We start from the raw sequence: 27,607 nt of genomic DNA, 5'->3' as shown, positions 1-27,607 counted from the left end.
CATCGACCTGAAACGTTAACTCTGTTTCTCTCTCCACGGATGCTGCCCTGGCCTGCTGAGTTTTTCCAGCGTTTTCTGTTGTTATTTCGGATTTCCAGCATCCGCAGTATTTTGCTATTGTATTAGTATTCCATCACACTCCTTACTTGTGCCTTGTAGATAGTGGAAAGGCTTTGGGGAGTCAGGAGGTGAGACACTCACCACAGAATACCCAGCCTCTGACCTGCTCTTGTTGCCACAGTATTTATGTGGCTGGTCCAGTTAAATTTCTGGTCAATGGTGACCCCCAGGATGTTGATGGTGGGGGATTCGGCGATGGTAATGCCGTTGAATGTCAAGTGGAGGTGGTTAGACTCTCGCTTGTTGGAGAATAAACACAAATAAACACTAAAGCCTGCACATCTGCCGATGCACTTTATTATGGTCATATTTATGCTAATATATATGTACAAATGTATGTTGAAATGTTTAAGTGTCCTAATCCAAATTGTACACTCTCGGGAGCCGCAAGCCTACATTTCGTTGTACTGCACTTGTGCACTAACAATGACAATAAAAGTTGATTTGATTTGATTTGATAGTCATTGCCTGGCACTTCTGTGGCGTGAATGTTACCTGCCACTTATATGCCCAAGCCTGAACGTCTTCCAGGTCTTGTTGCATGCGGGCATGGACTGCTTCATTATCTGAGGAGTTGTGAATGGTGCTGAACACTGTGCAGTCATCAGCAAACATCCCCATTTCTGACATTATGTTGGAGGGAAGGTTATTGATAAAGCAGTTGAAGATGGTTGGGCCTAAGACACTGCACTGAGGAACTCCTGCAGCAATGTCCTGGGGCTATGATGATTGACCATCAATCACCACAACCATCTTCCTTTGTGCTAGGTATGACTCCAGCCAATGGATCGTTTTCCCCCTGATTCCCATTGACTTCAATTTTACTAGGGCTCCTTGATGCCAGACTCGGTCAAATGCTGCCTTGATGTCAAGGGCAGTCACTCTCACCTCACCTCTGGAATTCAGCTCCTTTGTCCATGTTTGGACCAAGGCTGTAATGAGGTCGGGAGCCGAGTGGTCTTGGCGGAACCCAAACTGGGCATCAGTGAGCAGGTTATTGGTGAGTAAGTGCCACTTGATAGCACTGTTGATGACACCTTCCATCACTTTGCTGATGATTGAGAGTAGACTGATGGGGCGGTAATTGGCCGGGTTGGATTTGTCCTGCTTTTTGTGGACAGGTCATAACTGGGCAGTTTTCCACATTGTCGGATAGATGCCAGTGTTGTAGCTGTACTGGAACAGCTTGGCTAGAGGCGCGGCTAGTTCTGGAGCACAAGTCTTCAGCACGATAGCCGGGATGTTGTCAGGGCCCATAGCCTTTGCTGTATCCAGTGCGCTCAGCCGTTTCTTGCTATCACGTGGAGTGAATCGAATTGACTGAAGACTGGTTTCTATGATGGTGGGGACCTCGGGAGTAGGCCGATATGGATCATCCACTTGCCACTTCTGGCTGAAGGTGGTTGCAAACGCTTCAGCCTTGTCTTTTGCACTCAGGTGCTGGGCTCCACCATCATTGAGGATGGAGATATTCATGGAGCCTCCTCCTCCCGTTAGTTGTTTAATGGTCCACCACCATTCATGACTGGATGTGGCAGGACTGCAGAGCTTTGATCTGATCCGTTGATTGTGGGATCGCTTAGCCCTGTCTATAGCATGCTGCTTCCGCTTTTTAGCATGCATGTAGTCCTGTGTTGCAGCTTCCCCAGGTTGGCACCTCATTTTTAGGTACGCCTGGTGCTGCTCCCGGCATGCTCTTCTACACTCCTTATTGAACCAGGGTTGGTCCCCTGTCTTGGTGGTGATGGTAGAGTGAGGGATATGCCGAGCCATGAGGTTACAGATTGTGGTGGAATACAATTCTGCTGCTGCTGATGGCCCACAGCGCCTCATGGATGCCCAGTTTTGAGCTACTAGTTTTGTTCTGAATCTATCCCATTTAGCTTGGTGGTAATGCTGCACAACACAATGGAGTGTGTCCTCAGTGTTAAGATGGGACTTCATCTCCACAATGACTGTGCGGTGGTCACTGCTACCAATACTGTCATGGACAGATACATCTGTGACAGTTAGATTGGTGAGGACGAGGTCAAATAGGTTTTTCCCTCGTGTTGGTTTAATGCTGTCTTAAGGAGTTTTGGCTCTCCACACCACTTTTGAGTTTCCTAAACGTCGAGCTCTTTCCCTGGGCCTATCGATTAGTGCTTCCAACACAATTGCTTTAGAGCTCTCTCCAGGCTGAGATTCAAGGCTGCAATGAGTAGGGTGTGGCTGGCCAGCAAGATGGCCCCTCCCCTTTAAGAACTGGATGGCGTCAGTCTGTTTGGCTTCCATGGTAACTGACATCACCTGAGCTTCGGTAACGTTCTGGGGTACTGCCTCGCTCCCCGACGTTTGCACCTTAAGAGAGGTGTGTAATGCCTGATTTAGTGCTCAAAACAACTCCAGGGACGATAGAGGTGAATTTTACAGTTGGAGGCGATAATTAGCGCCGGGTGCTAAACTTTGCGCCCGGCCGATATTAGCGCTCCAAAATGGGCGATACTCAATTTTTCCCCCTTAATATTCCTGGATACAAGGTATTCAGGAAAAATAGGGAAGGAAAAAAAGGAGGGGATGGCATTGATCAAAGAAACTATTATAGCACTGGAAAGGGATGACGTAGTTGAGGGGCCAAAGGCAGAGTCTGCTTGGTTAGAATTAATGAACAATAGAAGAGCTATTACATTGCTGGGTGTATACTATAGGCCACCAAATAGTGGGAAGGAGAAAAGGAGTACATTTTCAGGCAAATTATGGAAAGTTGCAAGAACTGGAGTAGTGATAATGAGGGACTTCAATTATCCTAATGTAGACTGGGATAGTGTAAAGGGCAAAGAGGAGGAGGAATTCCTGAAATCTGTACAAGGGAATCTTCTTGATAAGTGTTCCAGCCCAATGAGGATCTAGCATTGCTGGATCTAGTTCTGGGGAATGAAGTGGAGCTTGTTTCAGTAAGAGAGCATTTGGGGAACAGTGATCATAATATCATCAGGTTTAGATTAATTATGGAAAAGGACAAGGTACAGTCAAGCTTAAAAACTGGTGGAGGGTTAACTTCAACAAGTTGAAAAGGGATCTGGACCAGGTGGGTTGGAATCAAAAATTGGCAAAATAGTAATTGAATAATGGGAGGCCTACAAAGAGAAGATGGATCAGGTATAGAGTAGACACATTCCTATGAGGGGACAAGGAAGGGCATCCAAAGTTAGAGCTCCCTGGTTGACTGGTGGTTAAAATGAGACAGAAAAAGGAGGCTTATGACAATTGTAAGGTTAATAAGTGGAGAACCAAGCTGAATATAAAAAGTACAGAGGAGATCTAAAACAAGGGAATAGAGGAGCAAAGAGAGAATATGAGAATAGACTAGCGGATAACATAAAAAGGAACCCAAAGTCTTTTATAAACATTGTAAATAGTAAAAGGGTAGTCAAAGGAAGGGTGGGGCTGATTAGGAACCAAAAAGGAGATCTTCTTGTGGAGGCAGAGGACTTGGCTGAGGTACTAAATGCGTACTTTGCATCTGTCTTCACTAGAGAAGAGGATGCTGCAAATGTAACAGTAAAAGTGGAGGCACTGGCGATATTAGACAAAGGATGTACTTAAAAGGTTGGCAGGCCTCAAAGTAGAAAAATCACCTGGTCTGGATGGGATACCTCCTAGGTTACTAAAGGAAGTAAGGGTGGAAATTGTGGAGGCTCTGGCCACAAACCTTCCAATCCCCCTTGGATATGGGGGTGGTGCCAAAGGACTGGACAATGGCAAAATGTTACATCCCTGTTTGAAAAAAGGGAGCGGGATAAACCTGGGAACTATAGGCCAGTCAGCCTAAGGTCTGTGGTGGGGAAACTTTTAGAGACAATAATGTGGGAGAAAATTAATTGGCATTTGGAAAAGTATGGGCTAATAAATGAGAGTCAGCATGGATTTGTTAAAGGCAAATCGTGTTTGAATAACTTGATTGAGTTCTTTGATGAAGTAATGGAGAGTGTTGATGAGTATAGTGCGGTTGATGTTGTGTACATGGACTTTCAAAAGGCGTTTGACAAAGTAACACTTAATAGACTTGTTTGCAAAATTAAAGCCCGTGGGATTAAAGGGACAATGGCAGCATGAATATAACATTGGCTGAGGGACTGAAAGCACAGAGCAGTGGGTTTTTTCAGACTGGAGGGAAGTATCCAGTGGTGTTTCCCAGGGGTCGGTGTTAGGGCCACTGCTCTTTTTGATATATATTACAGGTAGACTATCCTTTATCCGCACTTCTGAAAAATGAAAACCTCTGAAAACCGAAAGTTTTTTTGTGGAGCGTAAGTTGTGCGCACGACATAACCCGAGTGGCGCCAAACATGATCCGACGTGGCCGATGTTTTTCTGACCTGATTTGCGGGCCAGCTTAGCGTAGGAGTCAGCCGATATCCGGCTTCCCCACAACTGGCGGCGGCAGTCGCGCCCCAGACCCCTGCTAAGTCAAGGAATTCAGATACGGAGCAGGGGGAGCTGTAAACAGACTGGGAGCGACAGCACAGAGAAGCAGGAAGGGGAATGAGACACGGAACAGTCGCAAGAGGTAGCCTGAACTTTTAAAATTTATATTAAATACAAATACTAATTACCAAATGTGGTAAACCACTGTTTGTATTCCACTGTGTACATGCCTGGACATGCCTCGGCTGACTCCTCCCACAAGTCCTAGTATAAAGGTGACTGCTCCCCAGCCCTTTGTATTTCTGGACCGGTCGACCACTCGAGGCAGACCTTCATTCTTTTGTTAATAAAAGCCTTTAGTTACTCTCTTAACTCTCAGTCTTTTATGAGTAATTGATAGCGCATCAATTTTATTAACAAAATTTTTATAATGGAGAAGATCCTCACACCAGCATGCCTGGACTTAGATCATCGGGAGGCGGACTCATCCACCAAGTTTACTCACTGGCTTAAGTGTTTCGAAAAATTCCTGACCGCCTCCGCAGCAATCAAATCGGACGAGGACAAACTGGATGTCCTGACCTCCAAAGTGAACCACCGAGTGTACTCGGTCATCCAAGACGCGACCTCGTACGCGGACGCTATCAAGCTCCTCAAGGACCAGTACACGCGCCCAGTGAACGAAGTGTACGCCAGGCACCTTCTGGGGAGTCGTAAACAACAACCTGGGGAATCGACCGTGGAATACCTTCAGGCACTGTCTGTGCTTGGCCGGGCCTGTGGTTGTAAGGATGTAAAGGCCGCCGTGTACACAGAGGAACTTATCCGGGACGCTTTTGTAGCGGGCCACAGATCCAATTACACCCGACAGCGACTGTTGGAGCAGAGTGACCTCGACCTCAACAAGGCCTCTGAACTCGCACTATCATTGGATGCAGCCTACCGGGGCATGGATGTCTACTCCTCTGCACCGTGGACGCCGTGGGGAATGACAGCCTGGGACACGGTAGGACCGCCTCATAGCGCCGTGCCACCCCAGCCACACCCCAGCAACGGCCCAACTACCGCAGCAGTGTCCCAAGGCCAGACAGCAGTGCCCCAAGGCCAGAAATGCTACTTCTGTGGCCAGGCAAAACACCCCAGAGCGCGCTGCCCGGCGAAAAACGCGATCTGCTCGGGCTGCGGGAAGAAGGGACACTACGCTAACGTCTGCAGGGCCAAAGCCACCCCGAACCCCAGCAGCGCCGCGTGTGGGCCATGCGGGCCGCCATCTTGGGCCTCCCCGGCCATGTGCGAACCACCGGTACAGCAGCCATTTTGGACGCCTCCAGCCACATGGGGATCATGGACGCCGCCATCTTGGACGACAGCCGGAACGCAGCAGGCCCCCAACACCACCTCATCTGATACCCGCAGCGACACACCGACCCCTACGCTGGCATCCGTTACACTGGACCAAGCGAGACCGCACCAGCTGGCCAGTTCCACAATGGACATTAAGGTAAATGGTCACGATACAATCTGCCTTTTTGACTCTGGGAGCACGGAGAGCTTCATCCACCCCGACACGGTGCGGCGTTGCTCTCTCCCAGTCCTGCCTGCGCACCAGCGGATTTCTATGGCCTCCGAGTCCCAGTCGGCGGACATCGGCGGCTACTGCGTGGTGACACTCGTAGTAGACGGGACTGTGTACGATCATTTTAAACTTCTGGTCCTGCCCGACCTCTGCGCTGCCGTCCTGCTGGGGTTAGATTTTCAGTGCCACCTTAAAAGTGTTACGATGGCGTACGGTGGACCCCTACCCCCACTCACAGTCCGCAGCCAGCAGCTTCCAAATTGCCCGCCGCGCACCAGGTGCAACCTCTCCACACTCAGAGTCACCCCCCCCCCCACTGTTTGCTAACCTCACCCCCGACTGTAAGCCCATCGCCACAAAGAGCAGGCGATACAGTGCCGGGGACAGGGTTTTCATTAAAACCGAAGTGGAGCGGCTCCTGAAGGAAGGGATTATTGAGGGCAGCACCAGCCCCTGGCGAGCCCAGGTTGTGGTCGTTAAGACTGGCGAGAAGCAGCGCCTGGTCATCGACTACAGCCAGACAATAAATCGCTACACCCTGCTGGACGCCTACCCACTCCCCCGCATAGCTGATATGGTCAACCAGATCGCGCAGTACCGCGTCTTCTCGACCATTGACCTGAAATCAGCGTACCACCAGCTCCCTATCCGCCCTGAGGACCGCCAGTATACCGCCGTTGAGGCAAACGGCCGCCTCTATCACTTCCTTAGGGTTCCCTTTGGCGTCACCAACGGGGTCTCCGTCTTCCAAAGGGAGATGGACCGGATGGTAGATCAAAATGCGTTGCAGGCCACTTTCCCATATCTGGACAATGTGACCATCTGCGGCCGTGACTTGCAGGACCATGACGCAAACCTCGAAAAATTCCTCCGCACCGCCCAACTCCTGAACCTGACATATAACAAGGAGAAGTGCATATTCCGCACAAACTGCCTCGCCATCCTTGGCTGTGTTGTGGAACACGGAGTCATCGGCCCCGACCCCGACCGGATGCGTCCCCTTATGGAACTCCCACTGCCCCACTGCCTCAAGGCCCTGAAGAGGTGCCTAGGGTTTTTCTCCTATTACGCCCAGTGGGTCCCCTACTATGCGGACAAGGCCCGTCCGCTGATCAAGTCCACCTCTTTTCCCTTGACGGCAGAGGCCCGCTTAGCCTTCCACCGTATCAAGGAGGACATTGCCAAAGCCACCATGCACGCAGTGGACGAATCCATCCCCTTCCAGGTGGAAAGCGACGCGTCCGACTTTGCCCTGGCCGCTACCCTCAATCAGGCGGGGAGACCCGTGGCCTTCTTTTCACGAACCCTCCAAGGCCCGGAGACCAGACACTCCGCTGTTGAGAAGGAGGCCCAGGCGATTGTGGAGGCTGTGCGTCATTGGAGGCACTACCTGGCCGGAAAACGATTTACCCTGCTCACTGACCAGCGTTCAGTTGCTTTCATGTTTAACAACAAGCAGAGGGGCAAAATCAAAAATGACAAGATCTTGAGGTGGAGAATCGAACTTTCCACCTACAATTATGAGATCTTGTACCGGCCCGGGAAGCTCAATGAACCCCCGGATGCGCTATCGCGTGGCACCTGCGCCAGCGCGCAGATCGATAGACTGCGGGCCCTCCACAATGACCTCTGCCACCCGGGGGTCACCAGGTTCTTCCACTTCATCAAGGCCCGCAACCTGCCTTACTCTATTGAGGAGGTCAGGACCATGACCAGGAACTGCCAAGTCTGCGCTGAGTGCAAACCGCACTTTTATAGACCAGACAGGGCCCACCTGATAAAAGCCACTCGCCCCTTCGAGCGCCTGAGCGTCGATTTTAAAGGGCCTCTCCCCTCCTCCGACCGCAATGTGTACTTCCTCAATATTATTGATGAATACTCCCGTTTCCCGTTCGCCTTCCCCTGCCCGGACATGACCAGTGCCACGGTCATTAAATGTCTGAACAACCTCTTCACCCTGTTCGGTTTCCCCAGCTATATCCATAGCGACCGGGGCTCATCGTTTATGAGCGACGAACTCCGTCAGTACCTGCTAACTAGGGGTATTGCCACAAGCAGGACCACCAGTTACAACCCCCGGGGGAACGGACAGGTGGAAAGAGAAAATGCGACAGTTTGGAAGGCCGCCCTGCTAGCCTTAAAGTCTAGGGGCCTTCCAACCTCCCGCTGGCAGGATGTGCTCCCCGATGCGCTCCACTCTATTCGGTCACTGCCACTAACGCCACCCCTCATGAGAAAATGTTTGTCTTCCCAAGGAAGTCCACATCGGGGACATCGCTACCGCCATGGCTGACGTCCCCAGGGCCGGTCCTACTGAGAAGACACGTGAGGACCCATAAAACGGACCCCCTGGTCGAGAGGGTCGACCTCCTCCACGCCAACCCCCAGTATGCTTACATTGCATACCCGGACGGGCGGGAGGACACAGTCTCCATAAGAGACCTTGCACCCTCGGGGGCCGCAGTAACCCACTACTCACTACCACCCCCCCCCCCCACGATCCGATATCCAGCCCCAGCAGACGGCAGGCCTGGGCCCCGCGACCCGCTCGACATCTACGAGGACGACACGCCTGTGCCACAGCCTACGCAGGACTCGACGCCGGAAGCTCCACTACCCCTGCCGTCGCCACGCCAATCACAGCGGCAGACAAGACCTCCGGAGAGACTCCAATACACTAACTTTTAATACACTTCACCCCGCCGGACTCAATTTTAAACAAGGGGTGAATGTGGTAAACCACTGTTTGTATTCCACTGTGTACATGCCTGGACATGCCTCGGCTGACTCCTCCCACAAGTCCTAGTATAAAGGTGACTGCTCCCCAGCCCTTTGTATTTCTGGACCGGTCGACCACTCGAGGCAGACCTTCATTCTTTTGTTAATAAAAGCCTTTAGTTACTCTCTTAACTCTCAGTCTTTTATGAGTAATTGATAGCGCATCACCAAATTAATTTAATGTTCAGAGTTTCCCAGTCTGAAATAATACCTTCTGAAATCCGAAAATTTCCGAAAACCGAAACACAGCTGGTCCCAAGGTTTTCGGATAAGGGATAGTCAACCTGTAATGACCTGGACTTGGGAAAACAAGGCATAATTTCAAAGTTTGCAGATGATACGAAACTCGGAACAGTAGTAAACAATGAGGCTGAAAGTAACAAACTTCAGGAGGACATAGACAGACTGGTAAAATGGACAGATACATGGCAGATGAAATTTAACACAGATGACATCACATTGGAGGGTGTAGTTAATCCTGGGATGAGAGGGTTGTCCTATGAGGAAAGATTGAGTAGATTGAGCCTATACTCTCTGGAGTTTAGAAGAATGAGGGGTGATCTCATTGAAACGTGTAAGATTCTGAGGGGGATTGACAGGGTAGATGCTGAAAGGTTGTTTCCCCTGGCTGGAGTGTCTAGAACTCGGGGACATAGTCTCAGGGTAAGGGGTCAACCATTTAAGACTAAAATGAAGAGAAATTTCTTCACTCAGAGGATGGTGAATCTGAGGGCTGTGGAGGCTCAGTTGTTGAGTATATTCAAGACAGAGATCGATAGATTTTTGAATATTAAGGTAATCAAGGGATATGGGGATAGTTCAGGAAAGTGGAGATGTGGTAGATGATCAGTCATGATCTTACTGAATGGCGGAGCAGGCTCGAAGGGCCAAATGGCCTACTCCTGCTCCTATTTCTTAAGTTCTTATACAGAGGAGGATTGTGATAAAATACAGGAAGATATTAATAAACTTGCAGAATGGGTGTGTAATTGACAAATGAACTTTAATATAGATAAGTATGAGGTAGTACATTTTGGTAACAAGGATGCCACATACTCCTTGGAAAATAAGTATCTGCATGGGGTAGAGGAACAGAGGGATCTGGGGTACAGATATGCAAGTCACTAAAAGTAGTGACACAGGTTAATAAGGCCATAAAAATATCAAACAAAGCACTGAAGTTCATTTATCAAGGGATAGAATTGAAAAGCAGAGAAGTTATGTTAAATTTGTATAGTACCTTGTTTGGATCACACTTGGAGAACTGTGAACAGTTCTGGTCTCTATTATAAAAAGGATAAAGAGGCACTGGAGGAGGTGGAAAAAATATTTACTAGAATGATACCAGAGCTGAGAGGTTATACCCATTAGGAAAGATTGAACAGGCTGGGGCTCTTTTCTCTAGAAAAGGGAAGAGTGAGGGGTGACCTGATGGAGGTCTTCAAGATTATGAAAATGTTGATAGGGTAGACGTAGAGAAGATGTTTCCATTTGTGGGCGAGACCAGAAGTAGGGGCCATAAATATAAGATAGTCACTAATAAATCCAATAGGGAATTCAGGAGAAACTTTTTTACCCTGCGAATGGTTAGAATGTGGAACTCACTATCACATTGAGTAGTTGGGGCGAATAGCATAGATGCATTTAAGGGGAAGCGAGTTAAACACAAGGGAGAAAGGGATAGAAGGCTATGTTGATGGGGTTAGCTGAAGAAGGCTGAGGACGACGCTCGTGTGGAGCATAAGCACCGGCATAGACCAGTTGGGCCAATTAGCCCGTTTCTGTGCTGTAAATACTTTAAGTATGAAGTTATGCATTTTGGTAGGAAGAATGAGAAGAACCAATATGAATGAAATGGTACAATTTTAAAGGGGGCGCAGGAACAGAGAGACCTGGAGGTATATGTACACAAATCTTTGAAGGTGGCAGAACAAGTTGAGAAGGTTGTTAAAAAAGCATATGGGATCCTCGGCTTTATTAATAGAGGAATAGAATACAGGTAGACTATCCTTTATCCGAAAACCTCGGGACCAGCCGTGTTTCGGTTTTCGGAAAATTTTGGATTTCAGAAGGTATTTTATAAGACTGGGAAATTTGTCGGGGGTGGGTCGGCAGGGGTCAGGGTCGGTGGGGGTCGGCGGTGGGGGTCGGCGGGGGTCGGGGTCGGCGGGGGTCCGCGGGGGGGTCGGCGGGAGTCGGGGTCGGCGGGGGTCGGCGGGAGTCGGGGTCGGCGGGGGGGTCCGCGGGGGTCGGGGTCGGCGGGGGTCCGTGGGGGGGTCCGCGGGGGGTCGTCGGCGAGGGTCGGGGTCGTGCGCACGACTTACGCTGACCCTCTGCTCAACGTAAGTCGTGCGCCACTCCGGTCATGTCGTGCGCACGATTTACGCTGAACGAAAAAACCTTCGGTTTTTAGAGGGTTTCGGTTTTCGGAAGTTCGGATAAAAGGTAGTCTACCTGTACAAGAGCAAGGAAGTTATGCTCAACCTTTATAAAACACGGCCTCAGCTGGAGTGTTGGGTTCAATTCTGGGCACCACAATTTAGGAAGGATGTTGAGTCCTTGGAGAGGATGCAGAAGAAATTTACTAGAATGGTACCAGTGATGATGGACTTCAGTTATATGGAGAGTCTGGAGAAGCTGGGGCTGTTCTCCTTAGAGTAGAGAAGGTTAAAAGGAGATTTGATAGAGGTATTCAGAATTATGAACGGTTTTGATAGTAAATAAGGAGAAACTGTTTCCAGTGGCAGAAGGGTCAGTAACCAGAGGACACAGATTTAAGATAATTGCCAAAAGAACCAGAGGTGACATGAGGAAACTTTTTTTTTTAAACAGCAAGTTGTTGTGATCTGGAATGCACTGGCTAAAAGGGTGGTGGAAGCAGATTCAATAGTAACATTCAAAAGAGAATTGGATAAATACTTGAAGGGAAAAAATTACACGGCAATGGGGAAAGTGCAGGGGAGTGGGATTAATTGGATAGCTCTACTAAAGAGCCAGTACAGGCATGATGGGCCGAATGGCCTCCTTTTATGTTGTATCATTCTATGATCAGAACAGTGTTCCCCATTTTGATCACATGCATAACCTTCATCCCAGTCTGTCTTAAGAGGAATTAAAAAGAGTAAAATTGACAAAAGAATTGGAGGCAGGATTTGTAGTGTATGTACCTTTAAGAGAGAACTACTTTTACAGCTCCTGTATACTGTAGTACCGGCAGTGACCACACCTGTATATAAGCCTTGAGCATGCCTCTGTACCCCAGTCTTGAGACTACCCTACTCCAGTAAATACCTGTTGATTGTTAAGTTACAACATCCGTGTGGTTATTGAAAAACATCATACTCTCAGAATCACGCATCTAACAGGATTGAGTGGTATGCATGTGACGGCACAAAGCATTTCAAAGTTGAGATTTAGTAGCATTAATTACTAATTGGAGGGGTATGATATAGTTGCTAAAGCAGAACAGTTGGAGAGGGTCTTTAAATTTTAATACTTTAACCTTCCATAGGATGAACCTAGCAGGTTTCCACTGCTATCTAGTGGGTTGCCTGTACAAGGTATAAGCCAATGTCCCCCAGGTTTGTTGAACAACAGTGGAAAAGTATAATTGCTAAACTTCAGCAATATGTTTCTTTTTTTTCCAGAGATGGCAGTGCATCAACTCGACATTACCATATAAAGCTGACCCAGAGATCTCATAGCCAGTACTATCTGGCAGAAAAACATTTATTTGACAACATTCCTGAATTAATTGAGTATCATCGGCACAATGCAGCAGGTATTGAAATAAAACAAATCTTGTTGGTGATGATTTAACATGTTTATCATTATTTAATTGGTATCTAGTAATTAGTGCTGTGGTAGAGTTTAAACTAATATGACAGAGGGAGGGGGAAAATGAGAAAGCAGAAAGGAAAGAAAAAGGGAAGGGTACAGGAAAGCAAAAGAGATGAACAGGAAAGTAATATAGAACAGATCAAAAGGAGGAAGAATTTAAAAAAAAGTAAGATTGCCAAAAAATTGGAGGTAGGATTGAGTGGTATGTATGCGATGGAACAAAGCCTTCAAACAAAATTGAGAGTTAGTAGCATTAATAACTAAATGGAGGGGCATGATATACAGAAAGATGCCATTGGTACGGACAGGCCTGGCAAATTAATATTCCTGGTTATAACATTTTCAGGAGATGTACATAGAGGAAAAAAGGTGGGGTGGGAGCGGTAGCATTAATCAAGTATCTTATCACAACACCAGAACCTATCAATGTTCTAGGGGGTGGCATTAGAATCCATCTGGATAGAGTTAAGAAGTAGAAAGAAAATCATATAATTTTCAGTCTGCATCACTAGCCACCAAACAGTGAAGATACAATAATGGTGGAGATTTGTAGACAGTTCAGAGAAATTTGCAATAATTTTTGGTAAGTTTAACTATCCCAAGATAGACTGGGATGAAGGTAATAAATGTGGTCAAAGTGGGGAACAGTTTTTAGAATGCATTCGGGACTGCTTCTTAGCTCAGTATGTATCTAGTCCAGTGAGAAAAGAAGCACTGCTTGATTTAATTCTGGGAAATAAAGCGAAACATATAACTGATGAGAGTAGGGCCCTGATGACATGCACCTAAACTGTTGAAAGAAGTCAGAGAGGAGCTAGCTTAGGCTATGACCACAATTTTTCAATCCGTAGATATGCAAATAATGCCATGGGACTGGAGGTAGACAATGCAACACCTTTGTTCAGGAAGGATGAGAAGGATGAATCATGTAACTATAGATCAGTTAATCTAATGTTAGCAAACAGAATCCAAAATGTCAGATCAAATCAGTGAGTATTTAGAGATGTATGGAATAATGAAGGGCAGCCAGTACAGATTTACCAAAGGCAAGTTATGTTTGACAAATTTAAGAGTTTTTCTTTAAAGTGAATGTAGATAAAGAGAATGTAGTAGATGTAACATATATAGATTTTCATAAGGTGTCTCACAGGAGATGCATTACAAAATTCAGGCATATGGATGAGGTAAAATGTAATAACATGTATAGAAAACTAGTTGATTGGAAACAAAGGGTTAATGGGTGTTCCTCAGATTGGAAAAAGATTGGAAGTGGTGTATCATAGGGAGTCAGTTCTGGATCCACTTTTGCTCTTGATGTTATAGATGATTTGTACTTGAGTGTTGAGATATTGAAATTAGCTGAAGACACAAAAGTAGGACGTTTGTCAAAGAGCAAAGAAGGCTGTGAAAGACTTTAGAAGAATGAAGACATGTTGGCAGAATGGCCAGACAGATAACAAATGAAATTTTAACGCAGGGAAGTGTGATGTAATGCATTTTGGGAGACAAAACAAGGAATAGAAATATACGGTCAATGGAAAGGCGCTGGGAATATACACTCAATGGAAAGGCGCTGGGAGTACACATTCAATGGAAAGGCACTGGGAGTACACACTCAATGGAAAGGCGCTGGGAGTATACACTCAATGGAAAGGCACTGGGAGTACACACTCAATGGAAAGGCGCTGGGAGTACACATTCAATGGAAAGGCACTGGGAGTACACACTCAATGGAAAGGCGCTGGGAGTATACACTCAATGGAAAGGCACTGGGAGTACACACTCAATGGAAAGGCACTGGGAGTACACACTCAGTGGAAAGATGCTGGGAATACACACTCAATGGAAAGGCGCTGGGAGTACACACTCAATGGAAAGGCACTGGGAGTACACACTCAGTGGAAAGATGCTGGGAGTACACACTCAATGGAAAGGCACAGGGAGTACACACTCAATGGAAAGGCACTGGGAGTACACACTCAGTGGAAAGGCGCTGGGAGTACACACTCAGCGGAAAGATGCTGGGAGTACACACTCAATGGAAAGGCGCTGGGAGTACACACTCAATGGAAAGGCACTGGGAGTACACACTCAATGGAAAGGCACAGGGAGTACACACTCAATGGAAAGGCACTGGGAGTACACACTCAATGGAAAGGCACTGGGAGTACACACTCAGTGGAAAGGCGCTGGGAGTACACACTCAATGGAAAGGCGCTGGGAGTACACACTCAATGGAAAGGCACTGGGAGTACACACTCAATGGAAAGGCACAGGGAGTACACACTCAATGGAAAGGCACAGGGAGTACACACTCAATGGAAAGGCACTGGGAGTACACACTCAATGGAAAGGCACTGGGAGTGCACACTCAATGGAAAGGCACTGGGAGTACACATTCAATGGAAAGGCGCTGGGAGTACACACTCAATGGAAAGGCACTGGGAGTACACACACAATGGAAAGGCGCTGGGAGTATACATTCAATGGAAAGGCACTGGGAGTACACACTCAATGGAAAGGCACAGGGAGTACACACTCAATGGAAAGGCACAGGGAGTACACACTCAATGGAAAGGCGCTGGGAGTACACACTCAATGGAAAGGCACTGGGAGTACACACTCAATGGAAAGGCACTGGGAGTATACATTCAATGGAAAGGCACTGGGAGTACACACTCAATGGAAAGGCACTGGGAGTACACACTCAATGGAAAGGCGCTGGGAGTACACACTCAATGGAAAGTCACTGGGAGTACACACTCAATGGAAAGGCGCTGGGAGTATACACTCAATGGAAAGGCACAGGGAGTACACACTCAATGGAAAGGCGCTGGGAGTACACACTCAATGGAAAGGCGCTGGGAGTACACACTCAATGGAAAGGCACTGGGAGTACACACTCAATGGAAAGGCACTGGGAGTGCACACTCAATGGAAAGGCACTGGGAGTGCACACTCAATGGAAAGGCACTGGGAGTACACACTCAATGGAAAGGCACTGGGAGTACACATTCAATGGAAAGGCGCTGGGAGTACACACTCAATGGAAAGGCGCTGGGAGTACACACTCAATGGAAAGGCACAGGGAGTACACACTCAATAGAAAGGCGCTGGGAGTACACACTCAATGGAAAGGCGCTGGGAGTACACACTCAATGGAAAGGCGCTGGGAGTACACACTCAATGGAAAGGCGCTGGGAGTACACACTCAATGGAAAGGCGCTGGGAGTACACACTCAATGGAAAGGCACTGGGAGTACACACTCAATGGAAAGGCGCTGGGAGTACACACTCAATGGAAAGGCGCTGGGAGTACACACTCAATGGAAAGGTGCTGGGAGTACACACTCAATGGAAAGGTGCTGGGAGTACACACTCAATGGAAAGATGCCTAAGGGTGTTGGGGAACAGCAACACCTATGAGCGCAAATACATAATTCCCAGGAAGTGCAACTGCAGTAGATATATAGCCATAAAAAGGCAATTAGCATTTTGAGTTTTATAACTAGTCGCATAGAATACAAGTGCTAGGAAGTGATAAACGTATACAAAACAGAGTTAAAGTACTGTGAGCAGTATTGGGTGTCCCATTGTAGAAAAGACATTAACGGCATAGAGGGGGACAAATTGAACATTGTTGTGCATGTTTTTTGGATGAAAAATCAACATTGCCTAAGAAAGGTGTTGGGAACCTTAAGCATGTATATTGGGGTCCTAACACTAATTGCAGGACACTGAATAAAAGTATATACACATATGTTGAAGTAATGCCTTGATTAACATCATGAGGTATTGTCTTAGGTCTTGTCACACGACTGCGATATCCAGTAGGCCGTAAAGGACGATCTGCACCTACAACTGCTGGCTTTAGCTATGGTAATGTACATGCCTAACTTTGCAGTAGCCGAGAAGCTGCTGGATTTTTAAAAATTTGTTAAGTGTTCTCAGTGACTAACATATAATTAATGCTGTATTAATTTTTTCTGTCAATTGAAGCTTTTAGTTAAGTATTTGCAGATCATCTGACCCAATTCAATCAAAAGGAATGCAAACAGAACCCAGTCTATTTTCTAGAGCAGGTCAGGCAGCATCTGTGGAGAGAGAAACAGAGTTAACGTTTCAGGTCGATGACCCTTCGTCAGAACTGGAAAAAGCTGCAGATGTAACTGGTTTTTAAGCAAGTGTAGGGGCAGGGAAAGGGGGGAGGGGAGGAAAGAACAAAAGGGAAGGTCTGTGATAGGATGGAAGGCAGGAGAGATTAAGTGACAAAAGAGATGATGGTGCAAGGCAAAAGGAGATGGTAATGGGACAAGTTAAGAAACATAAGATGACTCTAGATGAAGTGTAAATGGCACTGGCTGAATGATCGACAGCTGCCGTGTGAGAGAGAGAAAAAGAAAATGGAAAAAAAAGATAGGGGCAGAGGTTATTGTAGTGTATGTATCTTTAAGAGAGAACGACTTTTACAGCTCCTGTATACTGTAGTACCGGCAGTGACCACACCTGTATATAAGCCTTGAGTATGCCTCTGTACCCCCAGTCTTGAGACTACCCTACTCCAGTAAACACCTGTTGATTGTTAAGTTACAGCATCCGTGTGGTTATTGAAAAACAGCATACTCTCAGAATCACGGATCTAACAGTGGCGACGAGTGTCGATTCGAATCTACCTGCAACTCTGCATTTCCCTTCGAGGATTCGCTCCGGGAGGGCGGTGGAAGAAAGTCGAGGCCAGAAGCACGGGCGTCGACCACGAGCAACCGCCCAGTCGTCCGGCAGAGAGTGAACATCGCAGGGGAGGCTGTGGAGAGCCGGGCTTGGTTCCCCAGCCACGACGATCAGCAACAGACTAACAACAGGTACAGTGCAGACCCTTCCCGGACAGCGGCGGCTGGAGCCGACCGACGGCAGAGAAAAAGCCGAGCAGTGTCGACGGGTTAAGAGAGGGTGAAGCGCACAGGTCGCAGCCGGGGGTTGAAAACCGAGCGGCGTCGAGGAAAAACAAAACGGAGAGAGAGAGGGTAAAGCAGCAGCCGGGTTCAGGACCGAGCGGCGGAAACGGGAAAGGTGCACAGAAAAAAAAAAAACGTGCAGAGCACAGCCAGGGCTCAAGGGCTGAACAGTGTCCGCGGGGAGAAGAAGGGAGAGCGCGGGAGACGCCATTGAGCCGCAGAGAAGAAGGAACAGCGCGGGAGACGCCATTTTTAGAAGCCGCAGCGGAGAAGAAGGGCGAGCGCGGGAAGAAAGGAAAGCGCGGGAGACGCCATTTTGTGCCAGCGGAGAAGAAGGGAGAGCGCGGGAGATGCCATTTTTGACAGTTAAATCACACCCAGGGATGCAGAAGAGTGGCAGTATCTCTATGTTCGACAATGAAGTCGAAGATTGGGTGACATATGTGGAACGTATTGAGGTGTACTGCAGGGCGAATGAAGTGCCAGATGCTAGGAAAGCACTGGTTTTGTTAAATTCCATGGGTGCAAAAACTTATGGGTTACTGCGAAACCTAATAACCCCAGAGAAGCCCGTGAATAAGAATTTCGAAAGCCTAGTAGAAATCCTACAGGACCACTTAAACCCCACACCGCTGCTGATAGCAGAAAGATTTAAGTTCCATAAAAGGAACCAACATAAAGACGAAAGCAATGCTGAGTACTTAACGGAACTGAGCAAGCTATCGAAACACTGCCAGTTTGGAGTGGGACTTGCAGATACGTTAAGGGACAAGTTTGTGTGTGGGCTTCAAAGTGAAGGAACCCAGAAACGGCTTCTATCAGAAAAGGATCTTACGCTGGACAAGGCTTTCAGCATGGCAGTATCACACGAAGCAGCCGCAGGGGGGCGCTGCAGAGATACAACGGAGACCGCAAGAATATGGCACCAATGAAATGTCCTATGGAACAGGGAAGTGTTATCGCTGCGGCAGAACAACACAAGACCAGAAAGATTGTTGGTTCAAGGACCAAGTATGCAGACAGTGTGGGAAAGCAGGACACATAGCAAGAGTCTGCAGGTCTGGGAAGAAAACCAACAGCAAGAAATCTCCACAGGAGAAGTACAAAAAGGTACATAAGGTGATGGACAGTAGTTCAGACGAACTGAAAAGTGATACAGACTCTGGAAGCAAGGAGCTGGGTTGTCTGAAACTACATAAGGTAACCAAAATGGAGGATCACCAGACTATCTGGGTTACACTCAAGATAGACGGAGTCCAAGTGAAAATGGAATTGGACACAGGATCAGCCCTAACAGTCATAAATCAAAGGGACTACAAGCGGCTATTTTCACATATACCCTTGAAAGCTACAGAGATTGTCTTGAAGACATACACGGGGCAAAAAGTCTACCCCAAAGGAAAAATAAGGCTGAAAGTGATATACAAAGGCCAGGAAATACCTAAAATGGACTTATATGTATTGCCAGATGGGGGACCACCACTACTAGGACGTGAATGGATCCGGAAGATACAATTAGATTGGCATCCCATACAGGCACTGAAGGTTGAGGCCAAAAAGGATGACGAAGTCACGCCTGGACGAATGTCAAAAATGCTAAAGAAGTGTTCCAGGAGGGACTCGGAACACTAAAAGGCATAACAGCAATGATTAAAATAGAGGAAAATGCAAGCCCAAAGTTTCTTAAGGTCAGACCAGTGCCTTATGCGATCAGACCAGCCGTCGAAGCAGAGCTGGAAGGGTTGGAACGTTCAGGAGTACTGTCCAAAGTAGACTGGAGCGAGTGGGCTACACCCATCGTTCCTGTAATGAAGAGGTCGTTGAGTAATACGCCTGGGGAACCAAAGAAGGTCCGCATCTGTGGGGATTTTAAGGTGACAGTGAACCCAGTCCTTCACACGGTACAATATCCACTTCCACGAATTGAGGATATTTTCGCCTCGCTATCTGGAGGTAAACGCTTCACCAAAATTGATCTAGTCCAGGCGTACTTGCAAATGGAGGTAGAAGAAGCCTCGAAACAATACCTCACGATCAACACTCATAAAGGTCTCTATCAATACAACCGGCTGGTGTTCGGGGTAGCATCGGCTCCGGCTATTTGGCAAAGGGCGATGGATCAAGTCCTGCAAGGGATTCCAGGGACCCAGTGTTATTTGGACGACATCCTGGTCACGGGTGAAAATGACAGTGATCACCTCGCCAACCTGGAGAAGGTGCTCACCAGATTAAAGGAATATGGGCTACGAGCTAATCGCCACAAGTGCGAGTTTTTCCAGAAGCAGATCTCGTATTGTGGCCACGTTATCGATGAAGAGGGGTTACATAAGTCCCCTGAAAAGATTGAGGCAGTAGTCAAGGCTCCAGCACCGGAAAATGTGTCACAACTGAGGTCGTTCCTCGGGCTGGCAAACTACTACTGTGGTGTATGTAACCTGTTCCACCTTAAGAGAACTTAAGCCTGTTCCACCTTAAGAGATGTACTACTTTCTCTGGCTGCTGTATACGTAATACCGGTGGTGACCACCGGTATATAAGTACTGTGTAGTGATATTGCTGTTAGTATAGCCCTGACCTCCAACTAGTAAAGACCTGTTGAAACGTTATTCTTGTAGTCTGTGTCAGTAATTAATCTTAAATACAACTAGAACACACAGACTTAACAGTGGCGACGAGTCCGATTCTTACCCCGCGGCAGTTTATATCCACGGCGGCTTCGTCCACAGAACGGGCGTCGAAGAGAGGCATCCACCCTCATCACCCTGCTGGAAGACACGTCGCGCGGCAGGCATCGAGAACCCTGAGTGCAGAAGATATCCTGAACTCGAAGCCTCCATCAGCAGCAGTCAGCTATCTTCCTTCTACCTCGGTGGTGGGTAAGCCGGTCAGCGACACGAGCAGAAAGTCGGCCGCGTTGGCTGTACAGACGGGGAGGGAAGACGGAGGAATAAGGGTGGTGAGATCGATCGCGACCGGAGATAAGGGCCGGGCCGCATTCGGGCCGAAAGGCGCAGCGCGGGGACATCGATCGCGGCTGGTGATAAGGGCCGGGCCGCATTCGGGCCAAAAAGGCGCAGCGTCTGGGGCGACTGAAGGCACGAGAGCCGCGGTGAAGGCGAACGCAGCCGGTGCTAATAACCGGGCTGCAAGAAGGGCTGCAAGGCGCGACATCGGGGAAGCGCGAATGCCCGAGGGAGCCGCGGTGAAGCGGAGACAGCGTCGGGGGAGTTACTAACCGCTGGGAAAGGGGAGCAACAGCGGCACGCCAAACGCCATTGCAGCCAGCGGGTGAAGAAGGCGAGCGCGGGAAAGACCGCCAAGCGCGGGAAACCGCCATTTTGTAGGCGGAGGACGAAGACAAGAGCAGGAAGCCGCCATCTTGGAAAAAGGGAAATCACTAAAAAAAATTGCAGCGATGCCTAAACATGGGAACATTAATACCTTTGATAGCGACATCGAAGTTTGGGCCACGTATGTAGAATGCATACAAAATTATTGTAAAACAAATAAAATCCCAGATGATGAGAAAGCACTAACTTTATTAAACTTAATGGGTGCGAAGACATACGGGCAATTGAAACACCTTTTATCACCAGATGAACCGGCGGAGAAGACGTTCGAGGAGATTGTTACTGCCCTGAGAAATCATCTAAACCCCACGCCGCTGATGCTAGCGGAACGATTTAAATTTTACAGCAGAAAGCAGCTGAAAGATGAAAGCAATGCTGAATATTTAATGGAATTGCGTAAGCTAGCAAAGTACTGTCAGTTTGGAACGGGACTAACAGATGCGCTAAAAGATAAATTTGTGTGTGGATTATTAAAAGAAGATACACAAAAGCGACTGCTCGAGGAGAATGAGCTGACGCTTGAGAAAGCGGTCACTATGGCAGCATCACACGAAGCCGCAGCGAGAGGCACAGCAGTAATGCAGCTACGGTCACCGGAACTCAGTACAAATCAATTGGTTTTGAGTAGTGTAAAATGTTATCGTTGTGGAAAGACAACGCACGATCAGAACCAGTGTTGGTTTAAAAACCAAGAATGCAGAACGTGTGGCAGGCTTGGCCACATAGCTAAAGTATGCCAGTCAGGAAAGAAGACCAGCAACAAAAAGTCACCGCAAGGAAAATACATAAAGGTACACAAGGTGACAAAGAACAGTTCGAACGAACAGAAGTCAGATTCAGACGCCAGCAGTAATGAACTGGGTAGCTTAAGAGTACACAACATTGGTAAGGATGCAGATCTCCAGACAATTTGGGTCACTCTTCAGATAGCAGGAGTTCAAGTAAAGATGGAATTGGACACTGGATCGGCATTGACGGTCATGAATAAGAAAGATTACAAAAGGTTATTCCAACATATTCCCCTACGGGATACGGAGATTATATTGAAAACATACACGGGGCAAAGAGTGTACCCCATCAGAAAGATAGAGGTAAAAGTGGTCCACAAGGGCAAAGAAAGCCAAGTAATGGACTTATATGTGCTACCTGAAGGAGGTCCACCACTACTGGGACGGGAGTGGATTAGGAAAATGAATATGGACTGGCACTCCTTAAAGGCACTAACGGTAGATTCCGGGGAAACAGATGTCAAACCTAAACGATTGTCCAGAATATTGGATGATGCTAAAGAGGTGTTCCAGCAGGGACTGGGAACACTGAGAGGAATTACGGCAAACATCAAGATTGATGAACATGCACACCCAAAATTTTTCAAAGCCAGACCGGTACCCTATGCAATACGACCTGCTGTAGAAGCGGAACTGGAAGCGCTAGAACGTTCAGGTGTACTGTCTAAGGTAGATTGGAGTGAGTGGGCTACGCCCATTGTTCCCGTTATGAAACGTCCTTCGAGCAACAAGCCAGGAGAACCAGGGAAGGTTCGCATCTGTGGAGACTTCAAGATCACCGTTAATCTGGTGCTTCACACGGTGCAGTATCCGCTTCCGTGGATTGAGGATATTTTTGCTTCGTTGTCTGGCGGGAAACACTTCACCAAGATAGACCTGGCGCAGGCGTACTTGCAGATGGAGGTTGAAGAAGAGTCACGCCAGTACCTCACGATCAACACGCATAGAGGTTTGTACCGGTATAATAGGCTGGTTTTTGGAGTGGCATCGGCTCCAGCAATTTGGCAGAGGGCCATGGAGCAGGTATTACAGGGAATTCCAGGCACACAATGTTACCTGGACGATATTCTGATTACAGGAGATGGTGATGAAGAACACCTCGCAAACTTGGAACTGGTGCTCAACAGACTGAAAGAGTATGGACTTCGAGTTAATCGGCAGAAATGTGAGTTCTTTCAGAAGCGGATCTCGTACTGTGGTCATGTCATTGACCGGGAGGGGCTTCATAAGTCTCCTGACAAGATAGAGGCAGTTGTAAAGGCTCCCGCTCCGGATAATGTCTCTCAATTGAGGTCGTTTCTAGGATTGATTAACTATTACCATAAGTTTCTACCTAATCTATCCACGGTACTGCACCCGCTGAACGCTCTTTTACAGAAGGGGGTACCATGGGAATGGAGCGAAAACTGTAAGAAGGCATTTCGCAAAAGCAAAGAATTGATCACCTCAGAGGAAGTGTTGGCTCACTTCAACCCGACACTGCCTATTCGGTTGGCTTGTGATGCTTCTCCATATGGTATTGGGGCAGTACTCTCACACAAGTTGCCAAATGGCACGGAAAGGCCAGTCGCGTTTGCATCCAGATCATTGACCTCCGCTGAGCGCAACTATGCGCAGATCGATAGGGAGGCTCTCAGCCTTGTATGGGGAGTGAAGAAGTTTAATCATTACCTGCAGGGCCAAAAATTCACACTTCTGACAGACCATCAGCCGTTGGTATCCATTTTTAACCCTAAGAAGGGTGTTTCGGTGATGACAGCACAGAGACTCCAGAGATGGTCCCTTTTCCTAGGGGCACATCAATATCAAATAATATTCAAAGGTACAAAGCAGCATGGCAATGCTGATGTGCTGTCGCGCCTGCCACTACCTGAAGAAGAAGAGACGACGAAAGTTGACCCTGTTGAGTTATTTCATTCGACCATCATCGAGTGTTTACCAGTCACCAATGCAAGTATTGAAAGAGAAACCAGGAACGACCCGACACTGTCCCGAGTCTACGAGGTGACAGTGAAGGGATGGCCAACACATGGTGATCCTCTGTTACCGGCATTCTCGGCAAGGCGAGACCAGCTGTCCGTCTGCCATGGTACTTTGATGTACGGGGCAAGAGTGATTATTCCTCCCAAGTTAGGGGAAAGGGTTCTAAAGGAACTGCATGAAGGTCATCTGGGGGGAGTTAAGATGAAAAGTCTTGCTAGGGCTTATGTATGGTGGCCGGGTATTGACCAACAGATAGAGGAGTTGACGAAAAGCTGCGCTGGGTGCCAAAAAGTGCAAAATGCACCTCCGATCGCACCGCTACACCCATGGGAATGGCCTTCAGCCCCATGGCAACGCGTACATATTGACTTTGCTGGTCCATTCATGGACTCCATGTTCCTAATTGCGGTGGACGCACATTCCAAATGGCCAGAAGTGATCAAGATGAATACCACTACTTCAGAAAAGACAATTGCGGTGTTAAGAACAATATTCGCAAGGAACGGATTGCCAGAACAGATATGTTCGGACAACGGACCACAGGTCGTGTCGGAAGAATTCCAAAAATTCTTAAAGAAGAATGGGGTGAAACATTATACCTCTGCCCCATATCATCTGGCGACAAACGGGTTGGCCGAGAGATTTGTCCAAACATTCAAAAAGGCAATAAAGGCCATGAACGATGATCAGATTCCGCTACAACACAAGGTGGACAATTTCCTAATGGCATATCGAAACGCCGCTCATGCAGTAACTAACCAAAGTCCTGCCATGATGTTTTATAACAGGAGGTTGCGGTCCAGGTTGGACTTGTTAAAACCAAATGTGCGGAGGGAAGTGGAAAACAAACAGTTCCGGCATATTAATAACAAGACCACTCGAAGTTTCGACGTAGGACAACCAGTGTTGGCAAGGGACTATGGAAATGAAAAATGGCAGTCCGGAACAATTCGGGCCAGACAAGGACCTCTGATGTACACAGTGGATATTGGTAACAATGTGATAAGGCGTCATGCGGATCAACTGGTAGAATCGAGAGCAAGGGTCGAACCCATGGTTGCGACAGAGACAACTGTGGAAGACGTTAATGAACCTGAAGCATCTACCTCGGCAGGGAATGTACCTGATGATGACGTCCAATACATAGGAAACCAACTAGAGGAGTCACCTCAGCAACAAGAATCAGAGACCACTGAAAGGCATTATCCAACCCGAATCAGAAGGCCTCCTGAGAGACTGAACCTTTGAACTGTTTATACCTGAAGTTATATATGTATATATGTTATTATGTTATGTTAAATGGGGATATGACTGTTAAGCTAAAAAGGGAGGATTGTGGTGTATGTAACCTGTTCCACCTTAAGAGAACTTAAGCCTGTTCCACCTTAAGAGATGTACTACTTTCTCTGGCTGCTGTATACGTAATACCGGTGGTGACCACCGGTATATAAGTACTGTGTAGTGATATTGCTGCTAGTATAGCCCTGACCTCCAACTAGTAAAGACCTGTTGAAACGTTATTCTTGTAGTCTGTGTCAGTAATTAATCTTAAATACAACTAGAACAAACAGACTTAACAACTACCATAAGTTCTTACCAAATTTGTCTACGGTATTACACCCACTGAACACCCTACTGCAAACAGGGGTACCATGGAAGTGGAATGACGAACGTAAACGAGCTTTCCAGAAGTGCAAAGAATTGATCACATCAAAAGAGGTGTTGGCCCATTTCAACCCAGCACTACCAATTCGTTTGGCATGTGATGCATCACCCTATGGTATTGGAGCGGTGCTGTCGCACAAATTCCCAGACGGGTTGGAGAGGCCAGTAGCCTTTGCGTCTCGGTCACTAACCTCAGCCGAGCGCAACTACGCCCAGATTGACAGGGAGGCCCTCAGCCTAGTATGGGGAGTAAAAAAATTCAACCACTATCTGCATGGGCAGAAGTTCACCTTGCTGGCTGACCACCAACCGCTTGGCTCCATCTTTAATCCAAAGAAGGGCGTTCCGGTGATGACTGCACAACGGTTACAAAGATGGTCCGTGTTTCTAGGGGCGAATCAATATGAAATAGAATATAAAGGCACGAAACAGCATGGAAACACTGATGGGCTATCGCGCCTGCCACTGCCTACTGTGGAGGAAGCACCAGCAGTGGACCCTATCGAGATATTTTATTCGTCAATAATTGAACGATTGCCAGTAACTAACGCGGATATAGAGAAGGAGAACCGCAATGATCCGACGCTGTCTCGGGTATATGATTTGACGGTGAGGGGATGGCCAACACATGGCGACACTGTTGCCAGCATTCTCATCCAGAAGAGAACAGCTGTCAGTATGCCAGGGGACAGTGATGTGTGGATCCAGAGTGGTGATTCCACCCAAGTTAAGGGAGAGAGTGCTAAATGAGCTTCATGAAGGCCATCTGGGAGGGGTGAAAATGAAAAGCCTTGCTAGGGCTTATGTGTGGTGGCCGGGAATCGATCAACAAATCGAGGACCTAACCAAGAGCTGCTCAGGATGCCAGAAGGTCCAAAATGCACCACCACATGCCCCTCTACACCCATGGGAGTGGCCCTCCTCCCCATGGCAACGGGTGCATATTGATTTTGCTGGTCCATTCATGGACTCAATGTTCTTAATAGCAATGGATGCTCACTCGAAATGGCCTGAGGTGATAAAAATGTCCTCAACCACTACAGAGAAAACGATTGCAGTCCTACAGACCATATTTGCCAGGAACGGCTTGCCAGAGCAGATTTGCTCTGATAATGGACCACAGTTTGTGTCCGAAGAGTTTCGGAAATTTATGAGAAGGAATGTGGTAAGGCATTACACATTCGCCCCGTATCATCCAGCCACAAATGGATTGGCTGAGAGGTTCGTACAAACCTTTAAAAAGGCGATAAAGGCCATGTGCGACGATGAAATTCCACTACAGCATAAGGTGGACAATTTCTTATTAGCCTACAGAAATGCGACACATGCAGTTACCAACCAGACCCCGGCCATGATGTTCTTTAACCGAAGGTTGAGATCTTGTCTGGATTTGCTCAGACCAAATGTGCGAAGAAATGTTGAGGATAAACAATTCCAGCACATCAATGAGAAGCCGACAAGGAGCTTCAACGTAGGACAACCAGTCTTGGCCCGTGACTACCGAACAGAGAAATGGCAACCCGGAACGATATGCACAAGGCAGGGGCCATTAATGTACACAGTGGATGTCGGGGAGAACATTGTGAGACGCCACGTCGATCAGATCTTAGCGTCACAGGAACGAGTCAACCCCATGTCTCGCGTACCTGGGGATGAACCCGACATACCGGTAGCATCTACCTCAGAACCAGTAGCAGTGGAAACCGATGAACTAACCGACGAAAAGGGGCCAGAATCGCCTCCGCACCAAGAACAAGAACCGCAGGAAAGGCGCTATCCCGAAAGGATCAGGAAGCCGCCCCAAAGACTGAATCTATAAATGGACTATTGTTGTTTAATGTGCATGTTAAAGTGTTAATTGTTATTTGAATATTATGGGTACTGCTAATCTAAAAGGGGAGGAATTGTAGTGTATGTATCTTTAAGAGAGAACTACTTTTACAGCTCCTGTATGCTGTAGTACCGGCAGTGACCACACCTGTATATAAGCCTTGAATATGCCTCTGTACCCCCAGTCTTGAGACTACCCTACTCCAGTAAACACCTGTTGATTGTTAAGTTAAAGCATCCGTGTAGTTATTGAAAAACATCATACTCTCAGAATCACGGATCTAACAGTTATGGTCTGAAATTGTTGAACTCTAT

The 27,607-nt window shown here is 47.6% G+C and overlaps 1 protein-coding gene across 3 annotated transcripts in view; it reads left to right on the top strand.

The window, feature by feature from the left end:
* The window catches only part of tec (tec protein tyrosine kinase), a 422,823-nt gene that overhangs the window by 350,360 nt on the left and 44,856 nt on the right, over window positions 1-27,607 (top strand). For all 3 annotated transcript variants that reach the window (XM_085969866.1, XM_085969857.1, XM_085969875.1), the window contains exons 11-12: window positions 12,529-12,662; window positions 16,526-16,600. In XM_085969866.1, the coding sequence (XP_085825992.1) occupies window positions 12,529-12,662; window positions 16,526-16,600 (209 nt within the window). The remainder of the gene's footprint in view (window positions 1-12,528; window positions 12,663-16,525; window positions 16,601-27,607) is intronic.

Source organism: Somniosus microcephalus, chromosome 2, assembly GCF_052327205.1.
Source record: "Somniosus microcephalus isolate GS21.2 chromosome 2, FLI_Smic_1.0, whole genome shotgun sequence".
NCBI lineage: Eukaryota > Metazoa > Chordata > Chondrichthyes > Squaliformes > Somniosidae > Somniosus > Somniosus microcephalus.
Note: the sequence above shows the minus strand (reverse complement) of the source record. Positions and strands in the feature narration are given on the sequence as shown.